Source organism: Lynx rufus, unplaced genomic scaffold (genome assembly GCF_022079265.1).
Source record: "Lynx rufus isolate CCGP_SWC_20201006 ecotype Redwood Valley unplaced genomic scaffold, mLynRuf1.p SCAF_1, whole genome shotgun sequence".
Taxonomy (NCBI): Eukaryota; Metazoa; Chordata; class Mammalia; order Carnivora; family Felidae; genus Lynx; species Lynx rufus.
This window is the reverse complement of record NW_025814823.1, coordinates 169,857,725-169,873,962: the sequence shown is the minus strand read 5'-3', so window position 1 is coordinate 169,873,962 and position 16,238 is coordinate 169,857,725. Positions and strand designations below refer to the sequence as shown.

General features: G+C 35.5%; 1 protein-coding gene across 1 annotated transcript in view; it reads right to left on the bottom strand.

Annotated features, from left to right (window-relative positions):
* The window catches only part of MAN2A1 (mannosidase alpha class 2A member 1), a 167,129-nt gene that overhangs the window by 89,452 nt on the left and 61,439 nt on the right, over nucleotides 1–16,238 (bottom strand). The window contains exons 6-8 of the mRNA XM_047090160.1: nucleotides 13,094–13,267; nucleotides 10,022–10,208; nucleotides 5,030–5,207 (exon numbers count right to left, since the gene is read on the bottom strand). Coding sequence (XP_046946116.1) covers nucleotides 5,030–5,207; nucleotides 10,022–10,208; nucleotides 13,094–13,267 — 539 coding nt within the window. The remainder of the gene's footprint in view (nucleotides 1–5,029; nucleotides 5,208–10,021; nucleotides 10,209–13,093; nucleotides 13,268–16,238) is intronic.

The window sequence follows — 16,238 nt, the reverse complement described above, 5'->3', positions numbered from 1 at the left end:
CTGTCTCAAAAATAAATAAACGTTAAAAAAAAAATAAAACAAAACAAAAAAGCGACTTTCTCTACCAGCAGGTAACACTGAATAGAAGTAAAACACAAAGAGTGACAAGAATTGAAAGGTTGACTGCTCAAACGAAAAGGTCTTCTGACTAATGATTTAAATTACCAGAACATAAATCCATTTTTATGAGCCCAAACTATTCTATAAATCAAAGGAAAAAAGAAACATTATACCAGACTATGTAAACAGATATTAAAAGGCATGGTTTTTAGAACTAAACAGAGAATTTAACAGGGAATGTATTTCTTTGAGTAACAGTAACATGCTAATTTTGTTGTTTCCTACCTTACACACACACACACACACACACACACACACACACACACACAGAGAGAGAGAGAGAGAGAGAGACTAAAACCATTTTGATTCAATGTGGCAGAAAAATAAGAGTAGTTAACAACAGTGAGTAGCATTCTAGTAGAGTGGTTAAGAACAGCACAGAACCTGGATCTAGGTGGAATGGAATTAAATTTCATCTCTACCACTTACCTAACATGTGGTTTTGAGCATATTATATACTGTCTCTGTGTCTTTGTTACAGATAATAGGGTCTAAGTAAAATGCTTAGAAATACAACTGGCAAATAATGGTGTAAGTTTTAGCTATTATTCTTCTATTGTCAAGGCAAATTTCAACTGGAAACACAATGATATTAGTAAGACAAATATAAGTTATCAGAATATAATTGTGACACAATATTTTATGACAGCAAAATAGATGATTTTAAATATTTTAAAATATTTTAATTAATTTTTGTATTAGCCAAGATGAATATACTTCTTTCCTGGCAAATTCCCAGGGCAAAGTTTATGTAAGCGGCCTGGTGGGCTTTCTCACAAACTTAATTCAGTCTCAAAGGACTGAAACGTAATCCTTCATGCTGAGGTTTCAAAAGAAATTATTTAAGACTAAATTTTTTTTACAGAACCTTTTGGTAGCTCAAATAAAGTACATATTTGGGATTCCTAAACAAATAACTAAAAAAATAGTCAAATATTTTTTACATTAAAAGGCAACAAATAATATCTTAAACATAACTTTAATATTAAAGATCCTCAAACTCCTCTATCTGGACAACATACAGGAAACTTACATAAACTGTAAAAAAAAGTGATGATCAATAGCAAACTGACTGTCTTGGCTAGTTCAAGGTCCGTTTTTTAGCCATCTATATTCAATTACTTACTTTTGTTTTTCCTTTCACTAAAAGAAAATAATAAATGTAAGCTTCCAGCTTAGACAAAATAACTTCAAATACCCTACAGAGAAGGGACATAACTAGATAAATCACAAAGAAAAAAAAAAAAAAAAACACCGAAAAAAAAAAAAACAACCCACTTTTGTTTGAAAGGTATCTAAGGGCAATCAAAGCAGCCAACACTTGAATGCACAAATTCTGGAAAGAAAGGAAATGCAGGAGGGTTACTGTGTACAAGGTTAGAATGCAAAAGTTAATTACACTTTTTATACATGGACTATACCATGTTCATGGATGGCCTAATATGGATCAATATTCAAATTGATCCATAGGTTCAAAGCAATGCCAATCAAAATCCCAACTTTTTTTTTGGGCGGTGGGGGGGGTGGGCAGAAGAAAGAAGACTTATGCTATCAGATATGAAGATCTATTCTAAAACTACAGTAATTAAGACAGTATGAGATGAGTCAAACAGACAAAATTGAAAACAATCTACACAAGATCCACACAAATATAGTTTCATGCATAATGAATGACAAAGATGATGCTACAGTGTAGTGGCAAACTGATCTTTTCAATAAATAGTGGTAGATATCCATATGGGCAAAAATGCCCTTTGATCCCTACCTTCATAAAATTCATAAAAAATCAATTCCAAATACATTACAGACCTAAATGTTGAAGGTAAAGCAATAAAGCTTCTGGAGGACAACTTCATAAGAAATATATTTTCATGACTATGAGGTATAAACAAAAATTTCTTAAGTAGGACACAACAAGCACTTATCATAAAGGAAAATACTATTATATTATATTTAATTAAAATGAAGGAATTGTTTATCAAAAGACAGTATTAAGAAAAAAAATAGGCTTACATAGTGGGAGACAATATTTGCAAAACTTTTATCTGAAAAAAAAAAGACTCAAAGGAAAACATATATAAGAACTATAAATGGTACAAAAAGACAGATAACCCAATTTAAGGAAAAGTCATCAAAAGTTTTAAATAGGCACTCTTCACAAGAAGGTATCTAAATGGCAACAAACTTATGAAAAGAGGTTCAACCTCATAACTACCAGGGAAATACAAAATAAAACAATCACATCTATCATAAAATATAAAAAATGAAAAACAATCATAACTATACAAAGTCTGAGTAAGGAAGTAGAGCAACTGAAATTGTCATAAAATGCAACAATTAATGCAATCTATTTTGGAATACTGTTTGGCAATATCTGCTGAGGCTCAACATGTGCATACTCAATGACCAAAAATTTCCATCCCACTTTATACCCACATAAACTCACACTTATGTATATCAAAGCATGCACAAAACATTCAAAACGGCTTTATTTATAATAGACAAAAATTGGAAAACAACCCAAATATCCATCAACAATACAATGGACAAACTGTATCATATGGATACTAGAGATATTATACGGCATTAAAAATGAATATGCTGCTACATGCAACAATATGGATGAATGTGGCAAACACAACCTGGAGCAAGGAAATCCAGACACAAAATAACAGATACTTAAGATCCCCTTCTTGTGAAATTTAAAAAGAAACAACACTAATCATGATGACAGAAGGGAAAATAAGCTTACTTTTGTTAAGAGTTGGCAATGATTTGAAGGGGATTTAAGGGACTCTTCTGGATGCTATAAATGTTCTATGTCTTAATCTGGATGGTGACTACATGGGATTTTTTTAATTTGAAGAAATTCTCTGTACACATATGGATTTGTGCATATCTCCTATGTATGTGATATTTCAATTTTTAATTACTTTAAAAATTGCCCTAGTGGACAAAGGAGGAAATGGGTAAAATACTAAAATCAGGACTTAATTCTGAAGAATCAGGTGGTAGATCCTTTTGTAGACCATAAGAACATTCGCTAGGAAGATGTATTTAGGGATAAAATACCCATATACATATGCCATCTCCCAATCAAGTGTTCGTATATGAGCTTTGTCTTCGAGGAGATTAAGGAGATGATTTAAACACAGACCCCATGCACAGAGTTCATACTTTGGTAGAGAGTCAGTTGTAAATATCTTGAATATACTTGATATTTTATTTAAGTTTATCTATTTGATACTATTTAAGTTTACTTAATAAACTTGAATTCTCATGACATAGCATGTGGCCTATCATCAGCTTTCTAATCTTCTAAACAGTTACATATGCTTCCTAAACAGAAGCATCTCAGCCCTATGAAAGAAAAAGAGAAAACAAGAATAGTATTAAGAAAAGAACAATGGAGCAACTCATTAAAAAGTGTATTATGCTGGGGCACCTGGGTGGCATAGGTGGTTGGGCGTCTGACTTTGGCTCAGGTCATGATCTCACGGTTCGTGTGTTCAAGCTCCATGTCGGGCTCTGCTAACAGTTCAGAGCCTGTAGCCTGCTTCGGATTCCGTGTCTGCCTCTCTCCTGCTCACACTATGTCTCTCAAAAATGAATAAATATTAAAAAATATATATTTTTTAAATAAATAAAAAGTGTATTTTGTTAAAAGAAACTGTTGTATATTTTACCTGAAATCTAGGTTGGTATGATTTATAAGGCAGATTTTTTAAAATTTAAATCCAAGTTAGTTAGCATATAGTGTAATAATGATTTCAGGAATAAAATTTAGTGATTCATCACTTACATATAATGTATAAGGCAGATTTTTTAAAATTGCTTTGCTAATTTTCATTATCCATTTAAAATATTCATAAATTCTTATCACAGAGAAAAACCTCACCTTAGGAAATTAGAAAGCTGATGACAGGCCACATTCTCTTCCTTTCTACAGTATTTTCACAGATATTCTACTGTCTCATGGGTTAGTGTATAAATATAATAAATACACTGGGTAATTTTCTTACAGAGTCTAATATATCACTCTTGTTTGAATGGTGACTCACGAAACATCTGCTAAAAAAATGCTTTTATGGGATCAGGAAAATGTGAATCTATCTGGATATATGATATTATTGAATTATTAATTTTGTGATGTAATAATGGCATTATGATTTCATTTGTAAAGTCCTTATCATTTAGAGACAGATACTGAAATGGTTACAGATGAAACTACATGACATCTGAGGTTTCCTCCAAAATCATCGCGGGGAGAAGGGGGAGGGGAGAGTGAGACACAGCTGAAGCTGAAGAGAGTGACCTAGAATTGAGCCACGGATATTGGGAAGGCAGGGTGAGGTTGGGGGGTGGTGGTACTTGAGTCGTTCTCAAAACTTTAGGGTACGTTTTAAATTTTCCACAAGGGGAAAAAAAGAGTGAGAACTACAGGCAAATAATTGATTGATTTTAGAAGTCTTCTCATCTAAGAAAAATGCTAGTGTATTCTCTGGACACAAGACATTCATTTGCAAAATTCAGGACATGTCCATCTGCATCTGCCAGTCACACTACTAAATCACCAGGATGCAACTGTCAGAGAGAAACAAACTTTCAATGACGGTAGAAAAACAGGACATCACTGAAAAATGAACTTCACGCCTTACATGTTTACAGCCACTTAAAACTCATGCCTGTTTAATTCTATGGGAATGGGGAGAAAGGGATCACTTCAGAAACACAGCTATAATACTAGAGAATTCTCCTCTGTAAGAACTACAGGTTTACATAAGGACCACATATTCAAGTAAATATTGAGATATGGGAACAAGAAACTAAGGCAACTGTGTTTTAGCCTCACGTAATAATGAGGCCTCAACTTCAAATGCACTTTCATAATTAAATATTTTCTCATTACCTTAACGTTATACTCAGGATGAGAATTCATATAATCAAAAAGCAGCTGGTAATTCTTAAACTGATGATCCCATTCTGTGCGTTCACAGTAGCGAAAATCATCTCCCAGCGGGGCCAGGAGAACTGTGGTACGGAAGAGCTTTGACTTTTTTCGGTACTGGTCGAGAAGCATCTCAGCCCTACAAAAGAAAAAGGGAAAAAAGGAACAGTAGTAAGAAAAGAACAATGGGGCAACTCATTACAAAGCGTATTATGTTAAAAGAAATTGTGTATTTTACCTGAATTCTAGGTTAGTATGATCTATAAAGCAGATTTTTGAAAACTACTATACTAATTTTCATTGTCCACTTAAAATATTCATAAATTATCACAGAGAAAAACCCATAGTTTTTCTTATCCTTAGAGAAATAAAGTCACAGACCAACTTTGGCATATAATTACTAGGAACATCAATGGCCCTCCTGAAGCCCAGGCACAGATATTGGATCCTGGACAGCCTGTGTTTTAAAATGATTTGGTCCAAAAAGACAATAAGGATTTCTCATCTACATAAACTTTGAAGTTTGCTTTGATTTAACATCTTTCTCTAATTTAAGCTAAACTTGCCTGATTAAACATTAAAAAAATAGTTTGAACAAAACCAATTATAGAACCGTATTTCCTCTTCAAAAGGAAGAAAAACAACTCATTTAACACCTGCCATCAATAAACTCTGTATCTGTCACAGTGTCCTTCTCAGTACTGATCAACAAATCAAGCTTAGGAAATGAATTAGCTTTTCTGGATTCTACCTCCCTCAGCTCTAACCACCCATGACTCAAAAGGATAGCTAAACACTAAATGTGCTGATGTGCTTTTTTTTATATTTCATATTCTAGTAATTCTGTAGGAAATCCTTTTGCCAAATGCTGAATTGGGGCAACATTTGAAGAAGACTACGAATATAAGGTATTTAAGAGGAATGGCTTACCAAAATGAAATTAAACAAGCAGATAAACTCAGAGTAGTTCTCAATGTTGTAATGACACACTTAAGAAATTAGTGATAAATCACTAATATGCTTTTTACCCAATGTTCCAATTTTCATTTCAAGGGTTATTCAGAAGTAGGTTCTAATTCACAATATAAAAACTTATGAAAGAAACTCAAAGAACACCAATGATGAAAGAGGTATTTTATAGAAATAGTTAAAAAAAATTTTAACTAAATTTAGAATCTCATGATCTTTCTATAATGATAGTCTCTGAAATTGCTTTGCAAATATTAAATTATTAGCAAAATTTCGTAACTTGGTGAGTAAAATATAACCATAATATTCTTACAAAACATAGTTTTCTGAGATTAGCATTCAGTGGAGTACTTAATTCTTACTAATAATTTACGAATATTCCACACTTACCAAAACCAATTTTAGATTTTTACTTATAATTAAAAAATACATGTACAATAAGATTAATCAAACAGAAAGACAAATAAAATCAAAATAAATAAGTGAAGAAAACCAAACATATAAATCACAGATTATAAGATATACTATGTGACAGAGCATCCATCAGATCCCCCAGGCAACCAGAATAAAAATAAGTAAGTGATCATTTAAATGAATCCCAAGGTTTACTACTAGATATACCATATCTTGTGTGTATACACATAAGACACATAACAGGAAAGAAATCACAAACATTAAACGTGCCTTTTCCATTTAGCATCTGTCCTCGCGCCCAGGCTCCTGCTCAGAAGGTGTCAACACTGAGAAAGCCAAGGAACCAACCTATACTACCTGGTAGACAGTGGATATTTATTAAATACATGGTACACTACTGACAAATGAACCAATGGATTATCACTCTGAAGATGTACAGCAGCAATCTGCTCTTCAATTCTTTCACCAGATTCGAAATGTCAACTTAACTAGAACCAAGAAAAAAAATTCCCTAGAACATCCTACCATTTGACACGTAAATCATCATCATATGTAAAATATTGTGCATGAGAACAAAACCTCAACTTGATAAAGAATGGTGTTTCTTTATTTGGGAAGTAGAGGAACCTGCTGAACTAATAAACAGTATCAAGTGTATCACCTGTAAACTACAGTTCAATTTCATTTCCTTTAGGTTATTAAAACCAAGCACTACTAATCTGGAAGACCCGTGTTTGATCTTCATTCATCAAGAAGTAAAAAGGAAGGTGATGTCTGGATGTGAAGTAACCAGTAGAGTTAAGATTTCAAGACTTATAAGAAGTTTTTAAAAAAAATCTACTTAAGTATTAAATAGACTCTTTCATCTCTCTGCCCCCAGGTGTCCGGAAACCACTTGCAAAATCAGTGGAACTGACTGAGTGCAAAGTATGTTCCTGGGGGGCAATCTTTGAAGTGTCAGATGGGACACAGCCACTGGATTACACAAAATGGCTTTTTTCCCCCTAAAAATGCACTTTAAACAGATAGGAGGACCAAAAAAAAGAGGAGCCTCACAAGGCCTTTGGGTGCACTGAGAGTCCCCAACTGAAGCATCTGGCTGCCTTCAAAGAAATTCCCTATCTTTGACCTCCTGAGCTGAGATACTCTCCCCACCCTTACCTCTTCTTTTTCACTGTACCTTTTGCTACCTTATACTGGATTACTCTCCCATGCCTAACTAACCTAATCCCAGAAAGCAGGCTATTCACTGTTCCTCAGGGATTTTCATTGCTGTAGGAACCAGGAAAATGAAACCAGGTTGATTCCTAAACTTGGACACTTTAAAAAAAAAAATTATAAATAGATTTTGCTAGAAGGGAACTATGGCTTCAAGAAGGCTGCCATGATAAAACACTTTTGTGTGTGCCACAGTGAGAAGCTCACAATGGAATATTTCATGGCCACAAGGACTCACTCAAGGCAGAGAGACCCAATCTCACCTTCCTCTTCCACACACAATTTTTAAAAAGCAATTTTTTAAAAATAAATAGACTTGACAGTACCTAGTGCAAAGATCTTATTTTATTTAAAAGGCTTTATTGTTGTGCTCTGCAATCACCTGGGGTGATTATGCTGGCACTCTATTCTCATTTTGTTGGCCTGGAGACTTTTCAAAAGTTCCCTGGGTGATTTGGGTGGCCGTGGTTGTTAAGTACTGACCTGCCTCACCCTTGCCTGTTTTAACCCTCCTGTGGAAGGTAGGATGCCTCGCTTCTTCTCAGCAAGCTGCACTAGCATGGAGTTCCCTGAAACCATCAAACTTATGACTGGCAAAAAAACTGCACGTAATTATTGTTATATAATCCATGTATTACAATTTGATGAGTTTAAAAATATGCCTACACTTGTGTTACCGTCATGTTACTGAAAAATTTTTTAAGGATGACATGTACAAGAACCTAGGCAGAGTAGGTTTGTGGAAACCTGAAATACTAGGGTCTTAAAACTACGGTTAAAGAATGTTCTGGTTTGTAGAGTTTATGGCTGTCATCATAGTTTAACTCTTTACAGTTTCCCATCTCACTCTCGAAAATTTCCTCATTTGCATAATAAATAACATGATGGATCAAAAAAATAAAATAAGGGGCGCCTGGGTGGCACAGTCGGTTAAGCGTCCGACTTCAGCCAGGTCACGATCTCGCGGTCCGGGAGTTCGAGCCCCGCGTCAGGCTCTGGGCTGATGGCTCAGAGCCTGGAGCCTGTTTCCGATTCTGTGTCTCCCTCTCTCTCTGCCCCTCCCCCGTTCATGCTCTGTCTCTCTCTGTCTCAAAATAAATAAACGTTGAAAAAAATAAAATAAAAACCTATTTTACTTTTCTGGCATACATGAGTGGTTTACATTAAAACACAATGTTTTTTTTTTAACGTTTTTTACTTTTTTTGAGAGAAGGAGACTGAGCACAACTGGAGGAGGGGCAAAGAGAAAGAGAGAGAGAGAGAGAGGGAGAGAGAGGAGAAACAATCTGAAGCAGGATCCAGGCTCTGAGCTGTCAGCACAGAGCCTGACATGGGGCTTAAACCCATGAACCGTGAGATCATGACCTGAGCAGAAGTCAGATGCTTAACCGACTGGGCCACCCAGGCGCCTCTATATTATAACACAATGTTTTATTTATTTTTTAATTTTTTTAAATATTTTTATTTTTGAGATAGAGAGAGACAGAGCGCAAGTGGGGGAGGGGCAGAGAGAGAGAGAGAGACACAGAATCTGAAGCAGCTCCAGGCTCTGAGCTATCAGCACAGAGCCCGATGCGGGGCTCGAACTCAGACCGTGAGATCATGACCTGAGCTGAAGTTGGACGCCTAACTGACTGAGCCACCCAGGTGCCCCACACAATGTTTTATTTAAATGCATTATACGGCAATAATTTTTAAGTGAAGAAATTAAGCTTCATAAGCACCCAAATTAGAAGTATAGGTAACTAGATAGAATGAGATGCTTCTATCATTAGAGTAATTTTCTTCTTCTTAAAAGAGTCATTCATTCCTTTGATTTTTATTTAGATAAATATGTTTAAATATAAATATTCCTAATTAAAATTTTCTATAAGCCAAAAATGTCAGAAAGATTGAAAGAGTGTATTCATCAGAGCTGGGCAGCATTTACTATTACTGAAATTGTTATTAAAGGAACAGATAATTACACTCTTTATGTGTTCCATTTCAATAAATGTGTTTTTGCAGTTGGGTTGCTTTTCTTACCAATTTATACAATAGAGACCAGAAGTTTTATTATCAACAAAAGTATATGAAATCAATCAAACATAGATGGTTTTTATAATAAGGGCAAAGGAGATGGTAATAACAGAGTATTATAGGTTCTCCATTGTATATTGATCACCTATTGTTCATTTTCCATTAAACTTTAACACATAAAAGGCACAAAGCTCTGGCATTTTTAAGTCGCTTGAAATCTGGTTTGAATGAATACCTTGAACATGGATAATGTTGGCTACTGAACCCTTTAGCAATGAGCAGCTGAGTTGCTACTTTGTTCGATGGTGTCTTGTGAAATGCACATTTTCATACCTCTTTTGGACATTTCCAGGATGTATTGTTTCTGGGGGGACTCCCCAGGGACAACCAAATCTGCCTCCAGGAAGCCGTTTAAAATCAAACTGGCAGCATATTTTAGGATCAGGTCCGCACGTATGAGGGATGTCATAGCTGTAGAAGGGCATCATGTGGCAAAAAATATCTGTGCCAGATCCCAGATCTAAAATAAAGAGCCAACAGACAAACCTGAATTTATAAATTCTGTTTTCCTATAACTGTTCAAAATGCCAGTACTTTCTACATACGTAATGCAAGTTCGACCCTAATCTACAACCTACTAAACTACCAGTACATAAGCTTCCATGACATTTAACAACCGCCAGGCTGAAGGAGGAGACTCACACCCCAGTCTCTACCTCCTCTATCTAAATTTAGCAGAGACCCATCATTAACCAGCATCCACTGACCTAGGAAGATACAAACCAAACCAAAGCCAAAGCCAAAGTTGTGACTGGCTCATCCAAAATTATGGCCATGTCCATCCCTGGCTGCCAGCTCCTGCCCACCCACATCAGTAATGGGAGACACTGAGAAAGACCATTACATTAGCCACAGAAAAAGGGTAAGAAAAGATGAAGAGAATAAAAGGAGAAAAGGAAAAGTAGGGAGGCTTGTGAGAATACTGGGTAAATTCCTATCGACTTCTTGCTGTGAGGAGAAGGAAGTGCCACCAGAAGAGTTCAGAGAGTCTCCCAGATGCTCACCAATAAAGAGCCAATGGTACTCTTCACCAAGAAGGCAGCACAGGACAAGTGAAAGTAATTTTCAAAATAAAACAAAAAAACAAAAAACCACCAAGAATAAAAATAAAGCAAACAAACAATATATATATATATACATATATATACATATATACACACATATATATATATACACATATATACATACACATATATTATACATATACATATGTATATGTACATACATATACATATACATACATATGTATATGTGTATGTATAATATATGTGTATGTATATATATATAGAAAGCAAGCACTAGTTCCTGATGCAGAATTGTTTTTATTTAAAACCTCAATGCCACCAAGTCTTACCACTGCCCTTGAGAGGTCAGAAGCCTACCACCCAGTGAGTGCAGGATTTAACCAGGAGTTAAAAATGGTTATCTTTATAGACTCCTGACCTAGAAGTACCTCCCTGCCTTCACTGAAGTATGGATTTCTACTTTTCAGCAATGGGTATGTACTGCTTTCATAATAAAGACAGTTACAACAAATAAAAAATTAAAAGCAACATGCACATTTTAACCTGCTTCATTAAGAACCAGAACACACAAAGCAGCTCAACTGAATTCCAACATAATTTTGAAGTAACATCTTCAAATCTATCTGGTGAGCCTACAATACTCCGATTCTATCTCATACTCCATTTAGTTAAAGTCATTACCAGTTCTCTCCCAAATTTCAAAGCTATTATAATCTGTACTTTTCTGTGCTGTAAGTTGTTTCGCTGAATCAGATTCCAGTGTGACATCAGGGATGCTGGTCACTAATACCTGCTCTCAACACAGAGGCTGTCACAATCCCAGACACTGATGGCACCTTCTCTTCCTTCTTCCTATAGATCGAAGACACACTCCACATCCCACTGCTTCACCTCACCCCATAATATTTAGCAACTCATTTTCACATTGCAGTTTATCTGCTGCATTTGATGTTGTCTTTTATCAAATTAAGACCATAATTTCCTTATAGGCAAGGGAGTTTTCTGTGTTTTTTCCAAGCATGGTATTAAGTACATAAAAGTACTTAGTAATTTCTTGCTGATTGGTATTTATGGACAATTTGAATATAGGCGACTGTTTAAGTAGGGCCTTTTCAAATTAACAATCTTTTTTTTTTTTAAATTAGTATGCTCCTTTGCATTTGATCCAACTATACAGGATATAACCCCCTACAAGTTCTTGTTTTCCCTCCAGGTTTTTATTTTCCAGAATAAAAAATGATACAGTTAATTTCTTTCCTTACTGAAAAAAACAGCAGTACATATAAGGGAGTTACTGTCTAGATTTACAAATGATTTTTTGAGAACACTCGGGAGAGAGCTAAATTACACAGGAAAGAAAATATGATGTAATACAGTAATTCCTGAACATTGTTTTAGCAACAAAATCCTTTTTGCAGATGAAATCTTAAGGAAAACTCAGTATCAGCATGGCAGTGAATACCAGGGAGGTAAAAGCCTGGGTTTGTGAACTACACAAAGACGGATTCAAACCTCACCTCTGTACCTACTTGCCCTTATGACTTTTGGCAAATGGCTTCACGTTCCTAGCATCCATTCCTTCACCATTTAAAAGGAATTATAAGAGAACTGAATTTAAAGGATAAAGATTCAGTGAGAGTGGATATAAAGCATACAATACAATGCATGGCCCATAATAAAAACTCAATAAAGAAGAAATAATAAAGTATTCTGAATTAAATGGGTGTTGGGAATGGCAAAAACATCTTAAGAAGCCTAAATCTTGTCTTCTCCTCAACCCCCCACCCCCAGCCAAGAGCTGCGAAAGTCTGACCTTGGAACACCTGTGCACCCACAGAATACAACGTGAGAACAGCAGTACAGATAACAGGAAGCTGTTCTAGGAGGGCAGGATTAAGGTTTTAAAAGGCAATTCTTACTAGATGCAGAGACAGGAAAGACAGAAGAAGGAAACAGAGGCTGAACATGAAATAAATGACTGGATATAAGATATAACACATATTCAACTTTGTATAAAACAGGTTCTTTTTAAAATAGAAAAAAAAAAGCATTTACAAAAGACTAATTCCTTACATTTACTTACTTCCTTTAGGCGTAAAAAAGAATCCACAATGTTCTATAGATAAATATCTTCACCATTGCTTAAAAGAGTCTTAACACAAAAACTCTGGGGAATAAATTCTAAGAATCTGTGTCTTTAAGCAACCTAATTTTCAAGACTGACACTCTGAATAAAACCTGTAACAGCCTGAGTTCATAACCCTTATGAAATAACATCTAGGTCAAGGGAGACCTTCCACGTTCATCAAACCCTACATACCCCAATTCTGTCTCCAAAAAAATTCCAGCGTTTTATGCAATGCAAAATGTTTTTTAACTGCATAATGTACTCTCTGAATAAGCATGTGAGAAAATCCAGCCCGTTTAAGAAGATAAGCCATTGTTGGGGAATGTCCAAAAGGATCAATAGACCAACCAGACCGAGGTTTCACTCCTGTTGATAAAGAAAATAAGTGTTATTTTTTTTAACTAACAATGACATGAAAAGAAGTCACATTACCGTCAGAGCCATCAGAGTTTTGTGGTATTCCAGGTCTGAGGACAAATGATCTGCCCAGCATTCATTCCCCTTTAGCAAACACTCCCAGCAGGGCTCCCAGAGGAAAGGATCCTGGCCCTGTCATGTCCTCCCAGGCAGGGGAATCGCACAGTAGGTTAATCAACGAGCTGAAAGAAGCACTCTGCCATCTTTAATAGGTATTAGCAAGCTACTGCCATGCAGGGAAGCTGGAGAAACAAACAGGACCTAACCCCTGCCCTGCCCTCTAAGACCTCACAGTCTTGTTTTGCTTTGAGTTGGACAACCCAGCAACTTGATGTTACAGAATAAAGAAAAGTACGCTAACTCATTTCAACTTGTACTCCTCAATCCCAAGTTAAGGAATTTGTAGGCCATCTTTCATACTTCACAACAGTTCTGTATCATCTTATTATGCAGTGGCAGAACTGGCCCAAATAACTGTTCCGTATTTCGTTAAATCTTAAGACATTTTGATGCTGGTGCTTTCTCTCGACCTAGAAAGGATGAATGGAATTTTTCACAATTGACTCACATCAATTATAAGAGCTATCGACTAAAGATATACCTCGATTTCTCCAAGGATACAATGTAAAAAATAAACATAATAAATGCAAAGACTGGATTAATGAAATATGATTATTTACCTGGCATTATACAAACCTCATCTTTTATTTATTCAGTACACTCAAAGAAAACTTCTACATACAACCTATATAAATCTACATAAGTAGTATTACCTTGTGCATTTTTTTTTTTTTTTACTCAAACACCAGTTTAGCACCTTCCATAAACCTAAGGCTATGAGAGGTTCTAGGGTTAAAACAGGAGTTAATCCTGATCCTAACAGCACAAAGTATCATGCAAATAGGTATAACAAAGAGTAGCAGAAAAGAGAGGAGAGGGAAGAACTCTGGAGAACAATCCTGAAGATGAACAGAGATGAGAAGCCGGCAAAAGAGACTGGTAAGAAAAAGTCAGAACTCTCAGAGGGCCAAGAGCATCTGTCAAAACTCAAAGAACTGCCCACGTATTTTTGCATTTCACATATGTAATTTACCTCTAAAAATTGTAAAGAAATCCTGAACCCTATTTAGTATTTTTGGGTTTTTTTCTGGTGGTATGGGTTTAACAAATTCTGGAGCTGCTTTTCATGCATTCTGAGATTGAGCAAATTGAGACAAGGGAGCCAAGTTTCACACTGTTAAGAAAAGCAACTACAGAATATGTAAATGTGGGAGAGCAGGATGTACTTTGTGATCCTGAACTGAAACATGAGGTATCAGTACTAACTTATGGCTTTATAACACACACATGTGTGCGAGCCTGCACAAGAGGGCAAACATGACCTCTTTATAAAAGTTTGGATTTGTTTTATGCTACACTTTTACCTCAATTTGCTCCTTAACTCCTCCTAAAAAAATATGTGCTGTACCAAGGAAAACCTAGCACAGTACTGGCATCCTTTATAGGTCTCTGCCTAGCTCTTACCTCCTTTCATGAAAAAGATTCTGTGCTATTAAAGTAAGATTAAGATTGTCAAAATATATAAAAGTAAAAACTGTTAGGAAAAATAACAGGAAAGCATCATTAAAAAGAATACACCACTCAATTTCTGGCAAACTAATAGACTTAAAAATTAGAACCTGAGTAATATGAATAATATAATTAATAAAACTGGATTATTTCAAGTACATTTAGTATTAAAACATAAGACAAGTCAGGGAACAATTATAAAAATGGGTATTTTGGGCAAAAGACAAACTGAAAAACTCAAACTTAAAAAAAAGTTTCTAATGATCATATTAGTTAGTGTAATAAAGTTCATAAAAGCAGAAATTAACAACAAAAACCTAAACAATTTAAAAAAGCATTCCATGGCCAAATATAAAAATAAAGTATCCAAAATAACATGTTGTTCCAAACTGTTTAGAAAACAAAACAGAACATGAATTTACAAGATGCAGCCAAAGCCCACCGGAAGAAACTTCATATTCTCAAATGTATTCATTATCTAAATGTAAGAGCTAAAACCATAAAATTTCTAAGAAAAAAACCACAGAGTTCATGATCGTGGGTTAGATAATGACTTCTTGGTTATGACATCAAAACACAAGTGACAAAAGAAAAAATAACTGGACTTCATCAAAATCAAAACTTTTGCGCATCAAAGGACACCTTCATGGGGCACCTGGGTGGCTCAGTCGATTAAGCAAGTGACTTCAGCTCAGGTCATGATCTCACGGTTCGTGAGTTCGCGCCTTGTATTGGGCTCTGTACGGACAGCTCAGAGCCTGGAGCCTGCTTCAGATTCTGTGTCTCCCTCTCTCTCTGTGCATTCTGCGCCCCCCCCCCCCCACACACACTCACACTCTGTTTCCCTCTCTCTCTCTCTCAAAAATAAATAAATATTTTAAAAATATTAAGAAAAATTAAAAAAAAAAAGGACACCTTCAAGAAACTGAAAACCCACAGAGTGGAAAAAAAATATTTGCAAATCATTGTCTGACAAGAAACTTGTATGAAGAATATATAAAGAACACTTACAAGTCAACATAAAAAGACAACCCAATTGTAAAAATAGCAAATAATTTGAATAGACAATTTTCCAAACAAGATATACAAACAGCCAATACACACGTGAAAAAATGGTTAACATCATAGTCTTTAGGGAAATGCAAATCAAAGCCATAATGAGGTACCATTTCACACTCACTAGCATGGCTAAAATAAAAAAGACAGTAACAAATGCTGCTGCAGATGTGGAGAAATTAGAACCCTCCTACACTGCTGGTGAGAACGTAGAAGGGTGCAGTCATTTTGGAAACAATTAGGCAGCTCCTCAAAACGCTTAACACAGCACGCTGCCCAATGACCCAGCACTTCT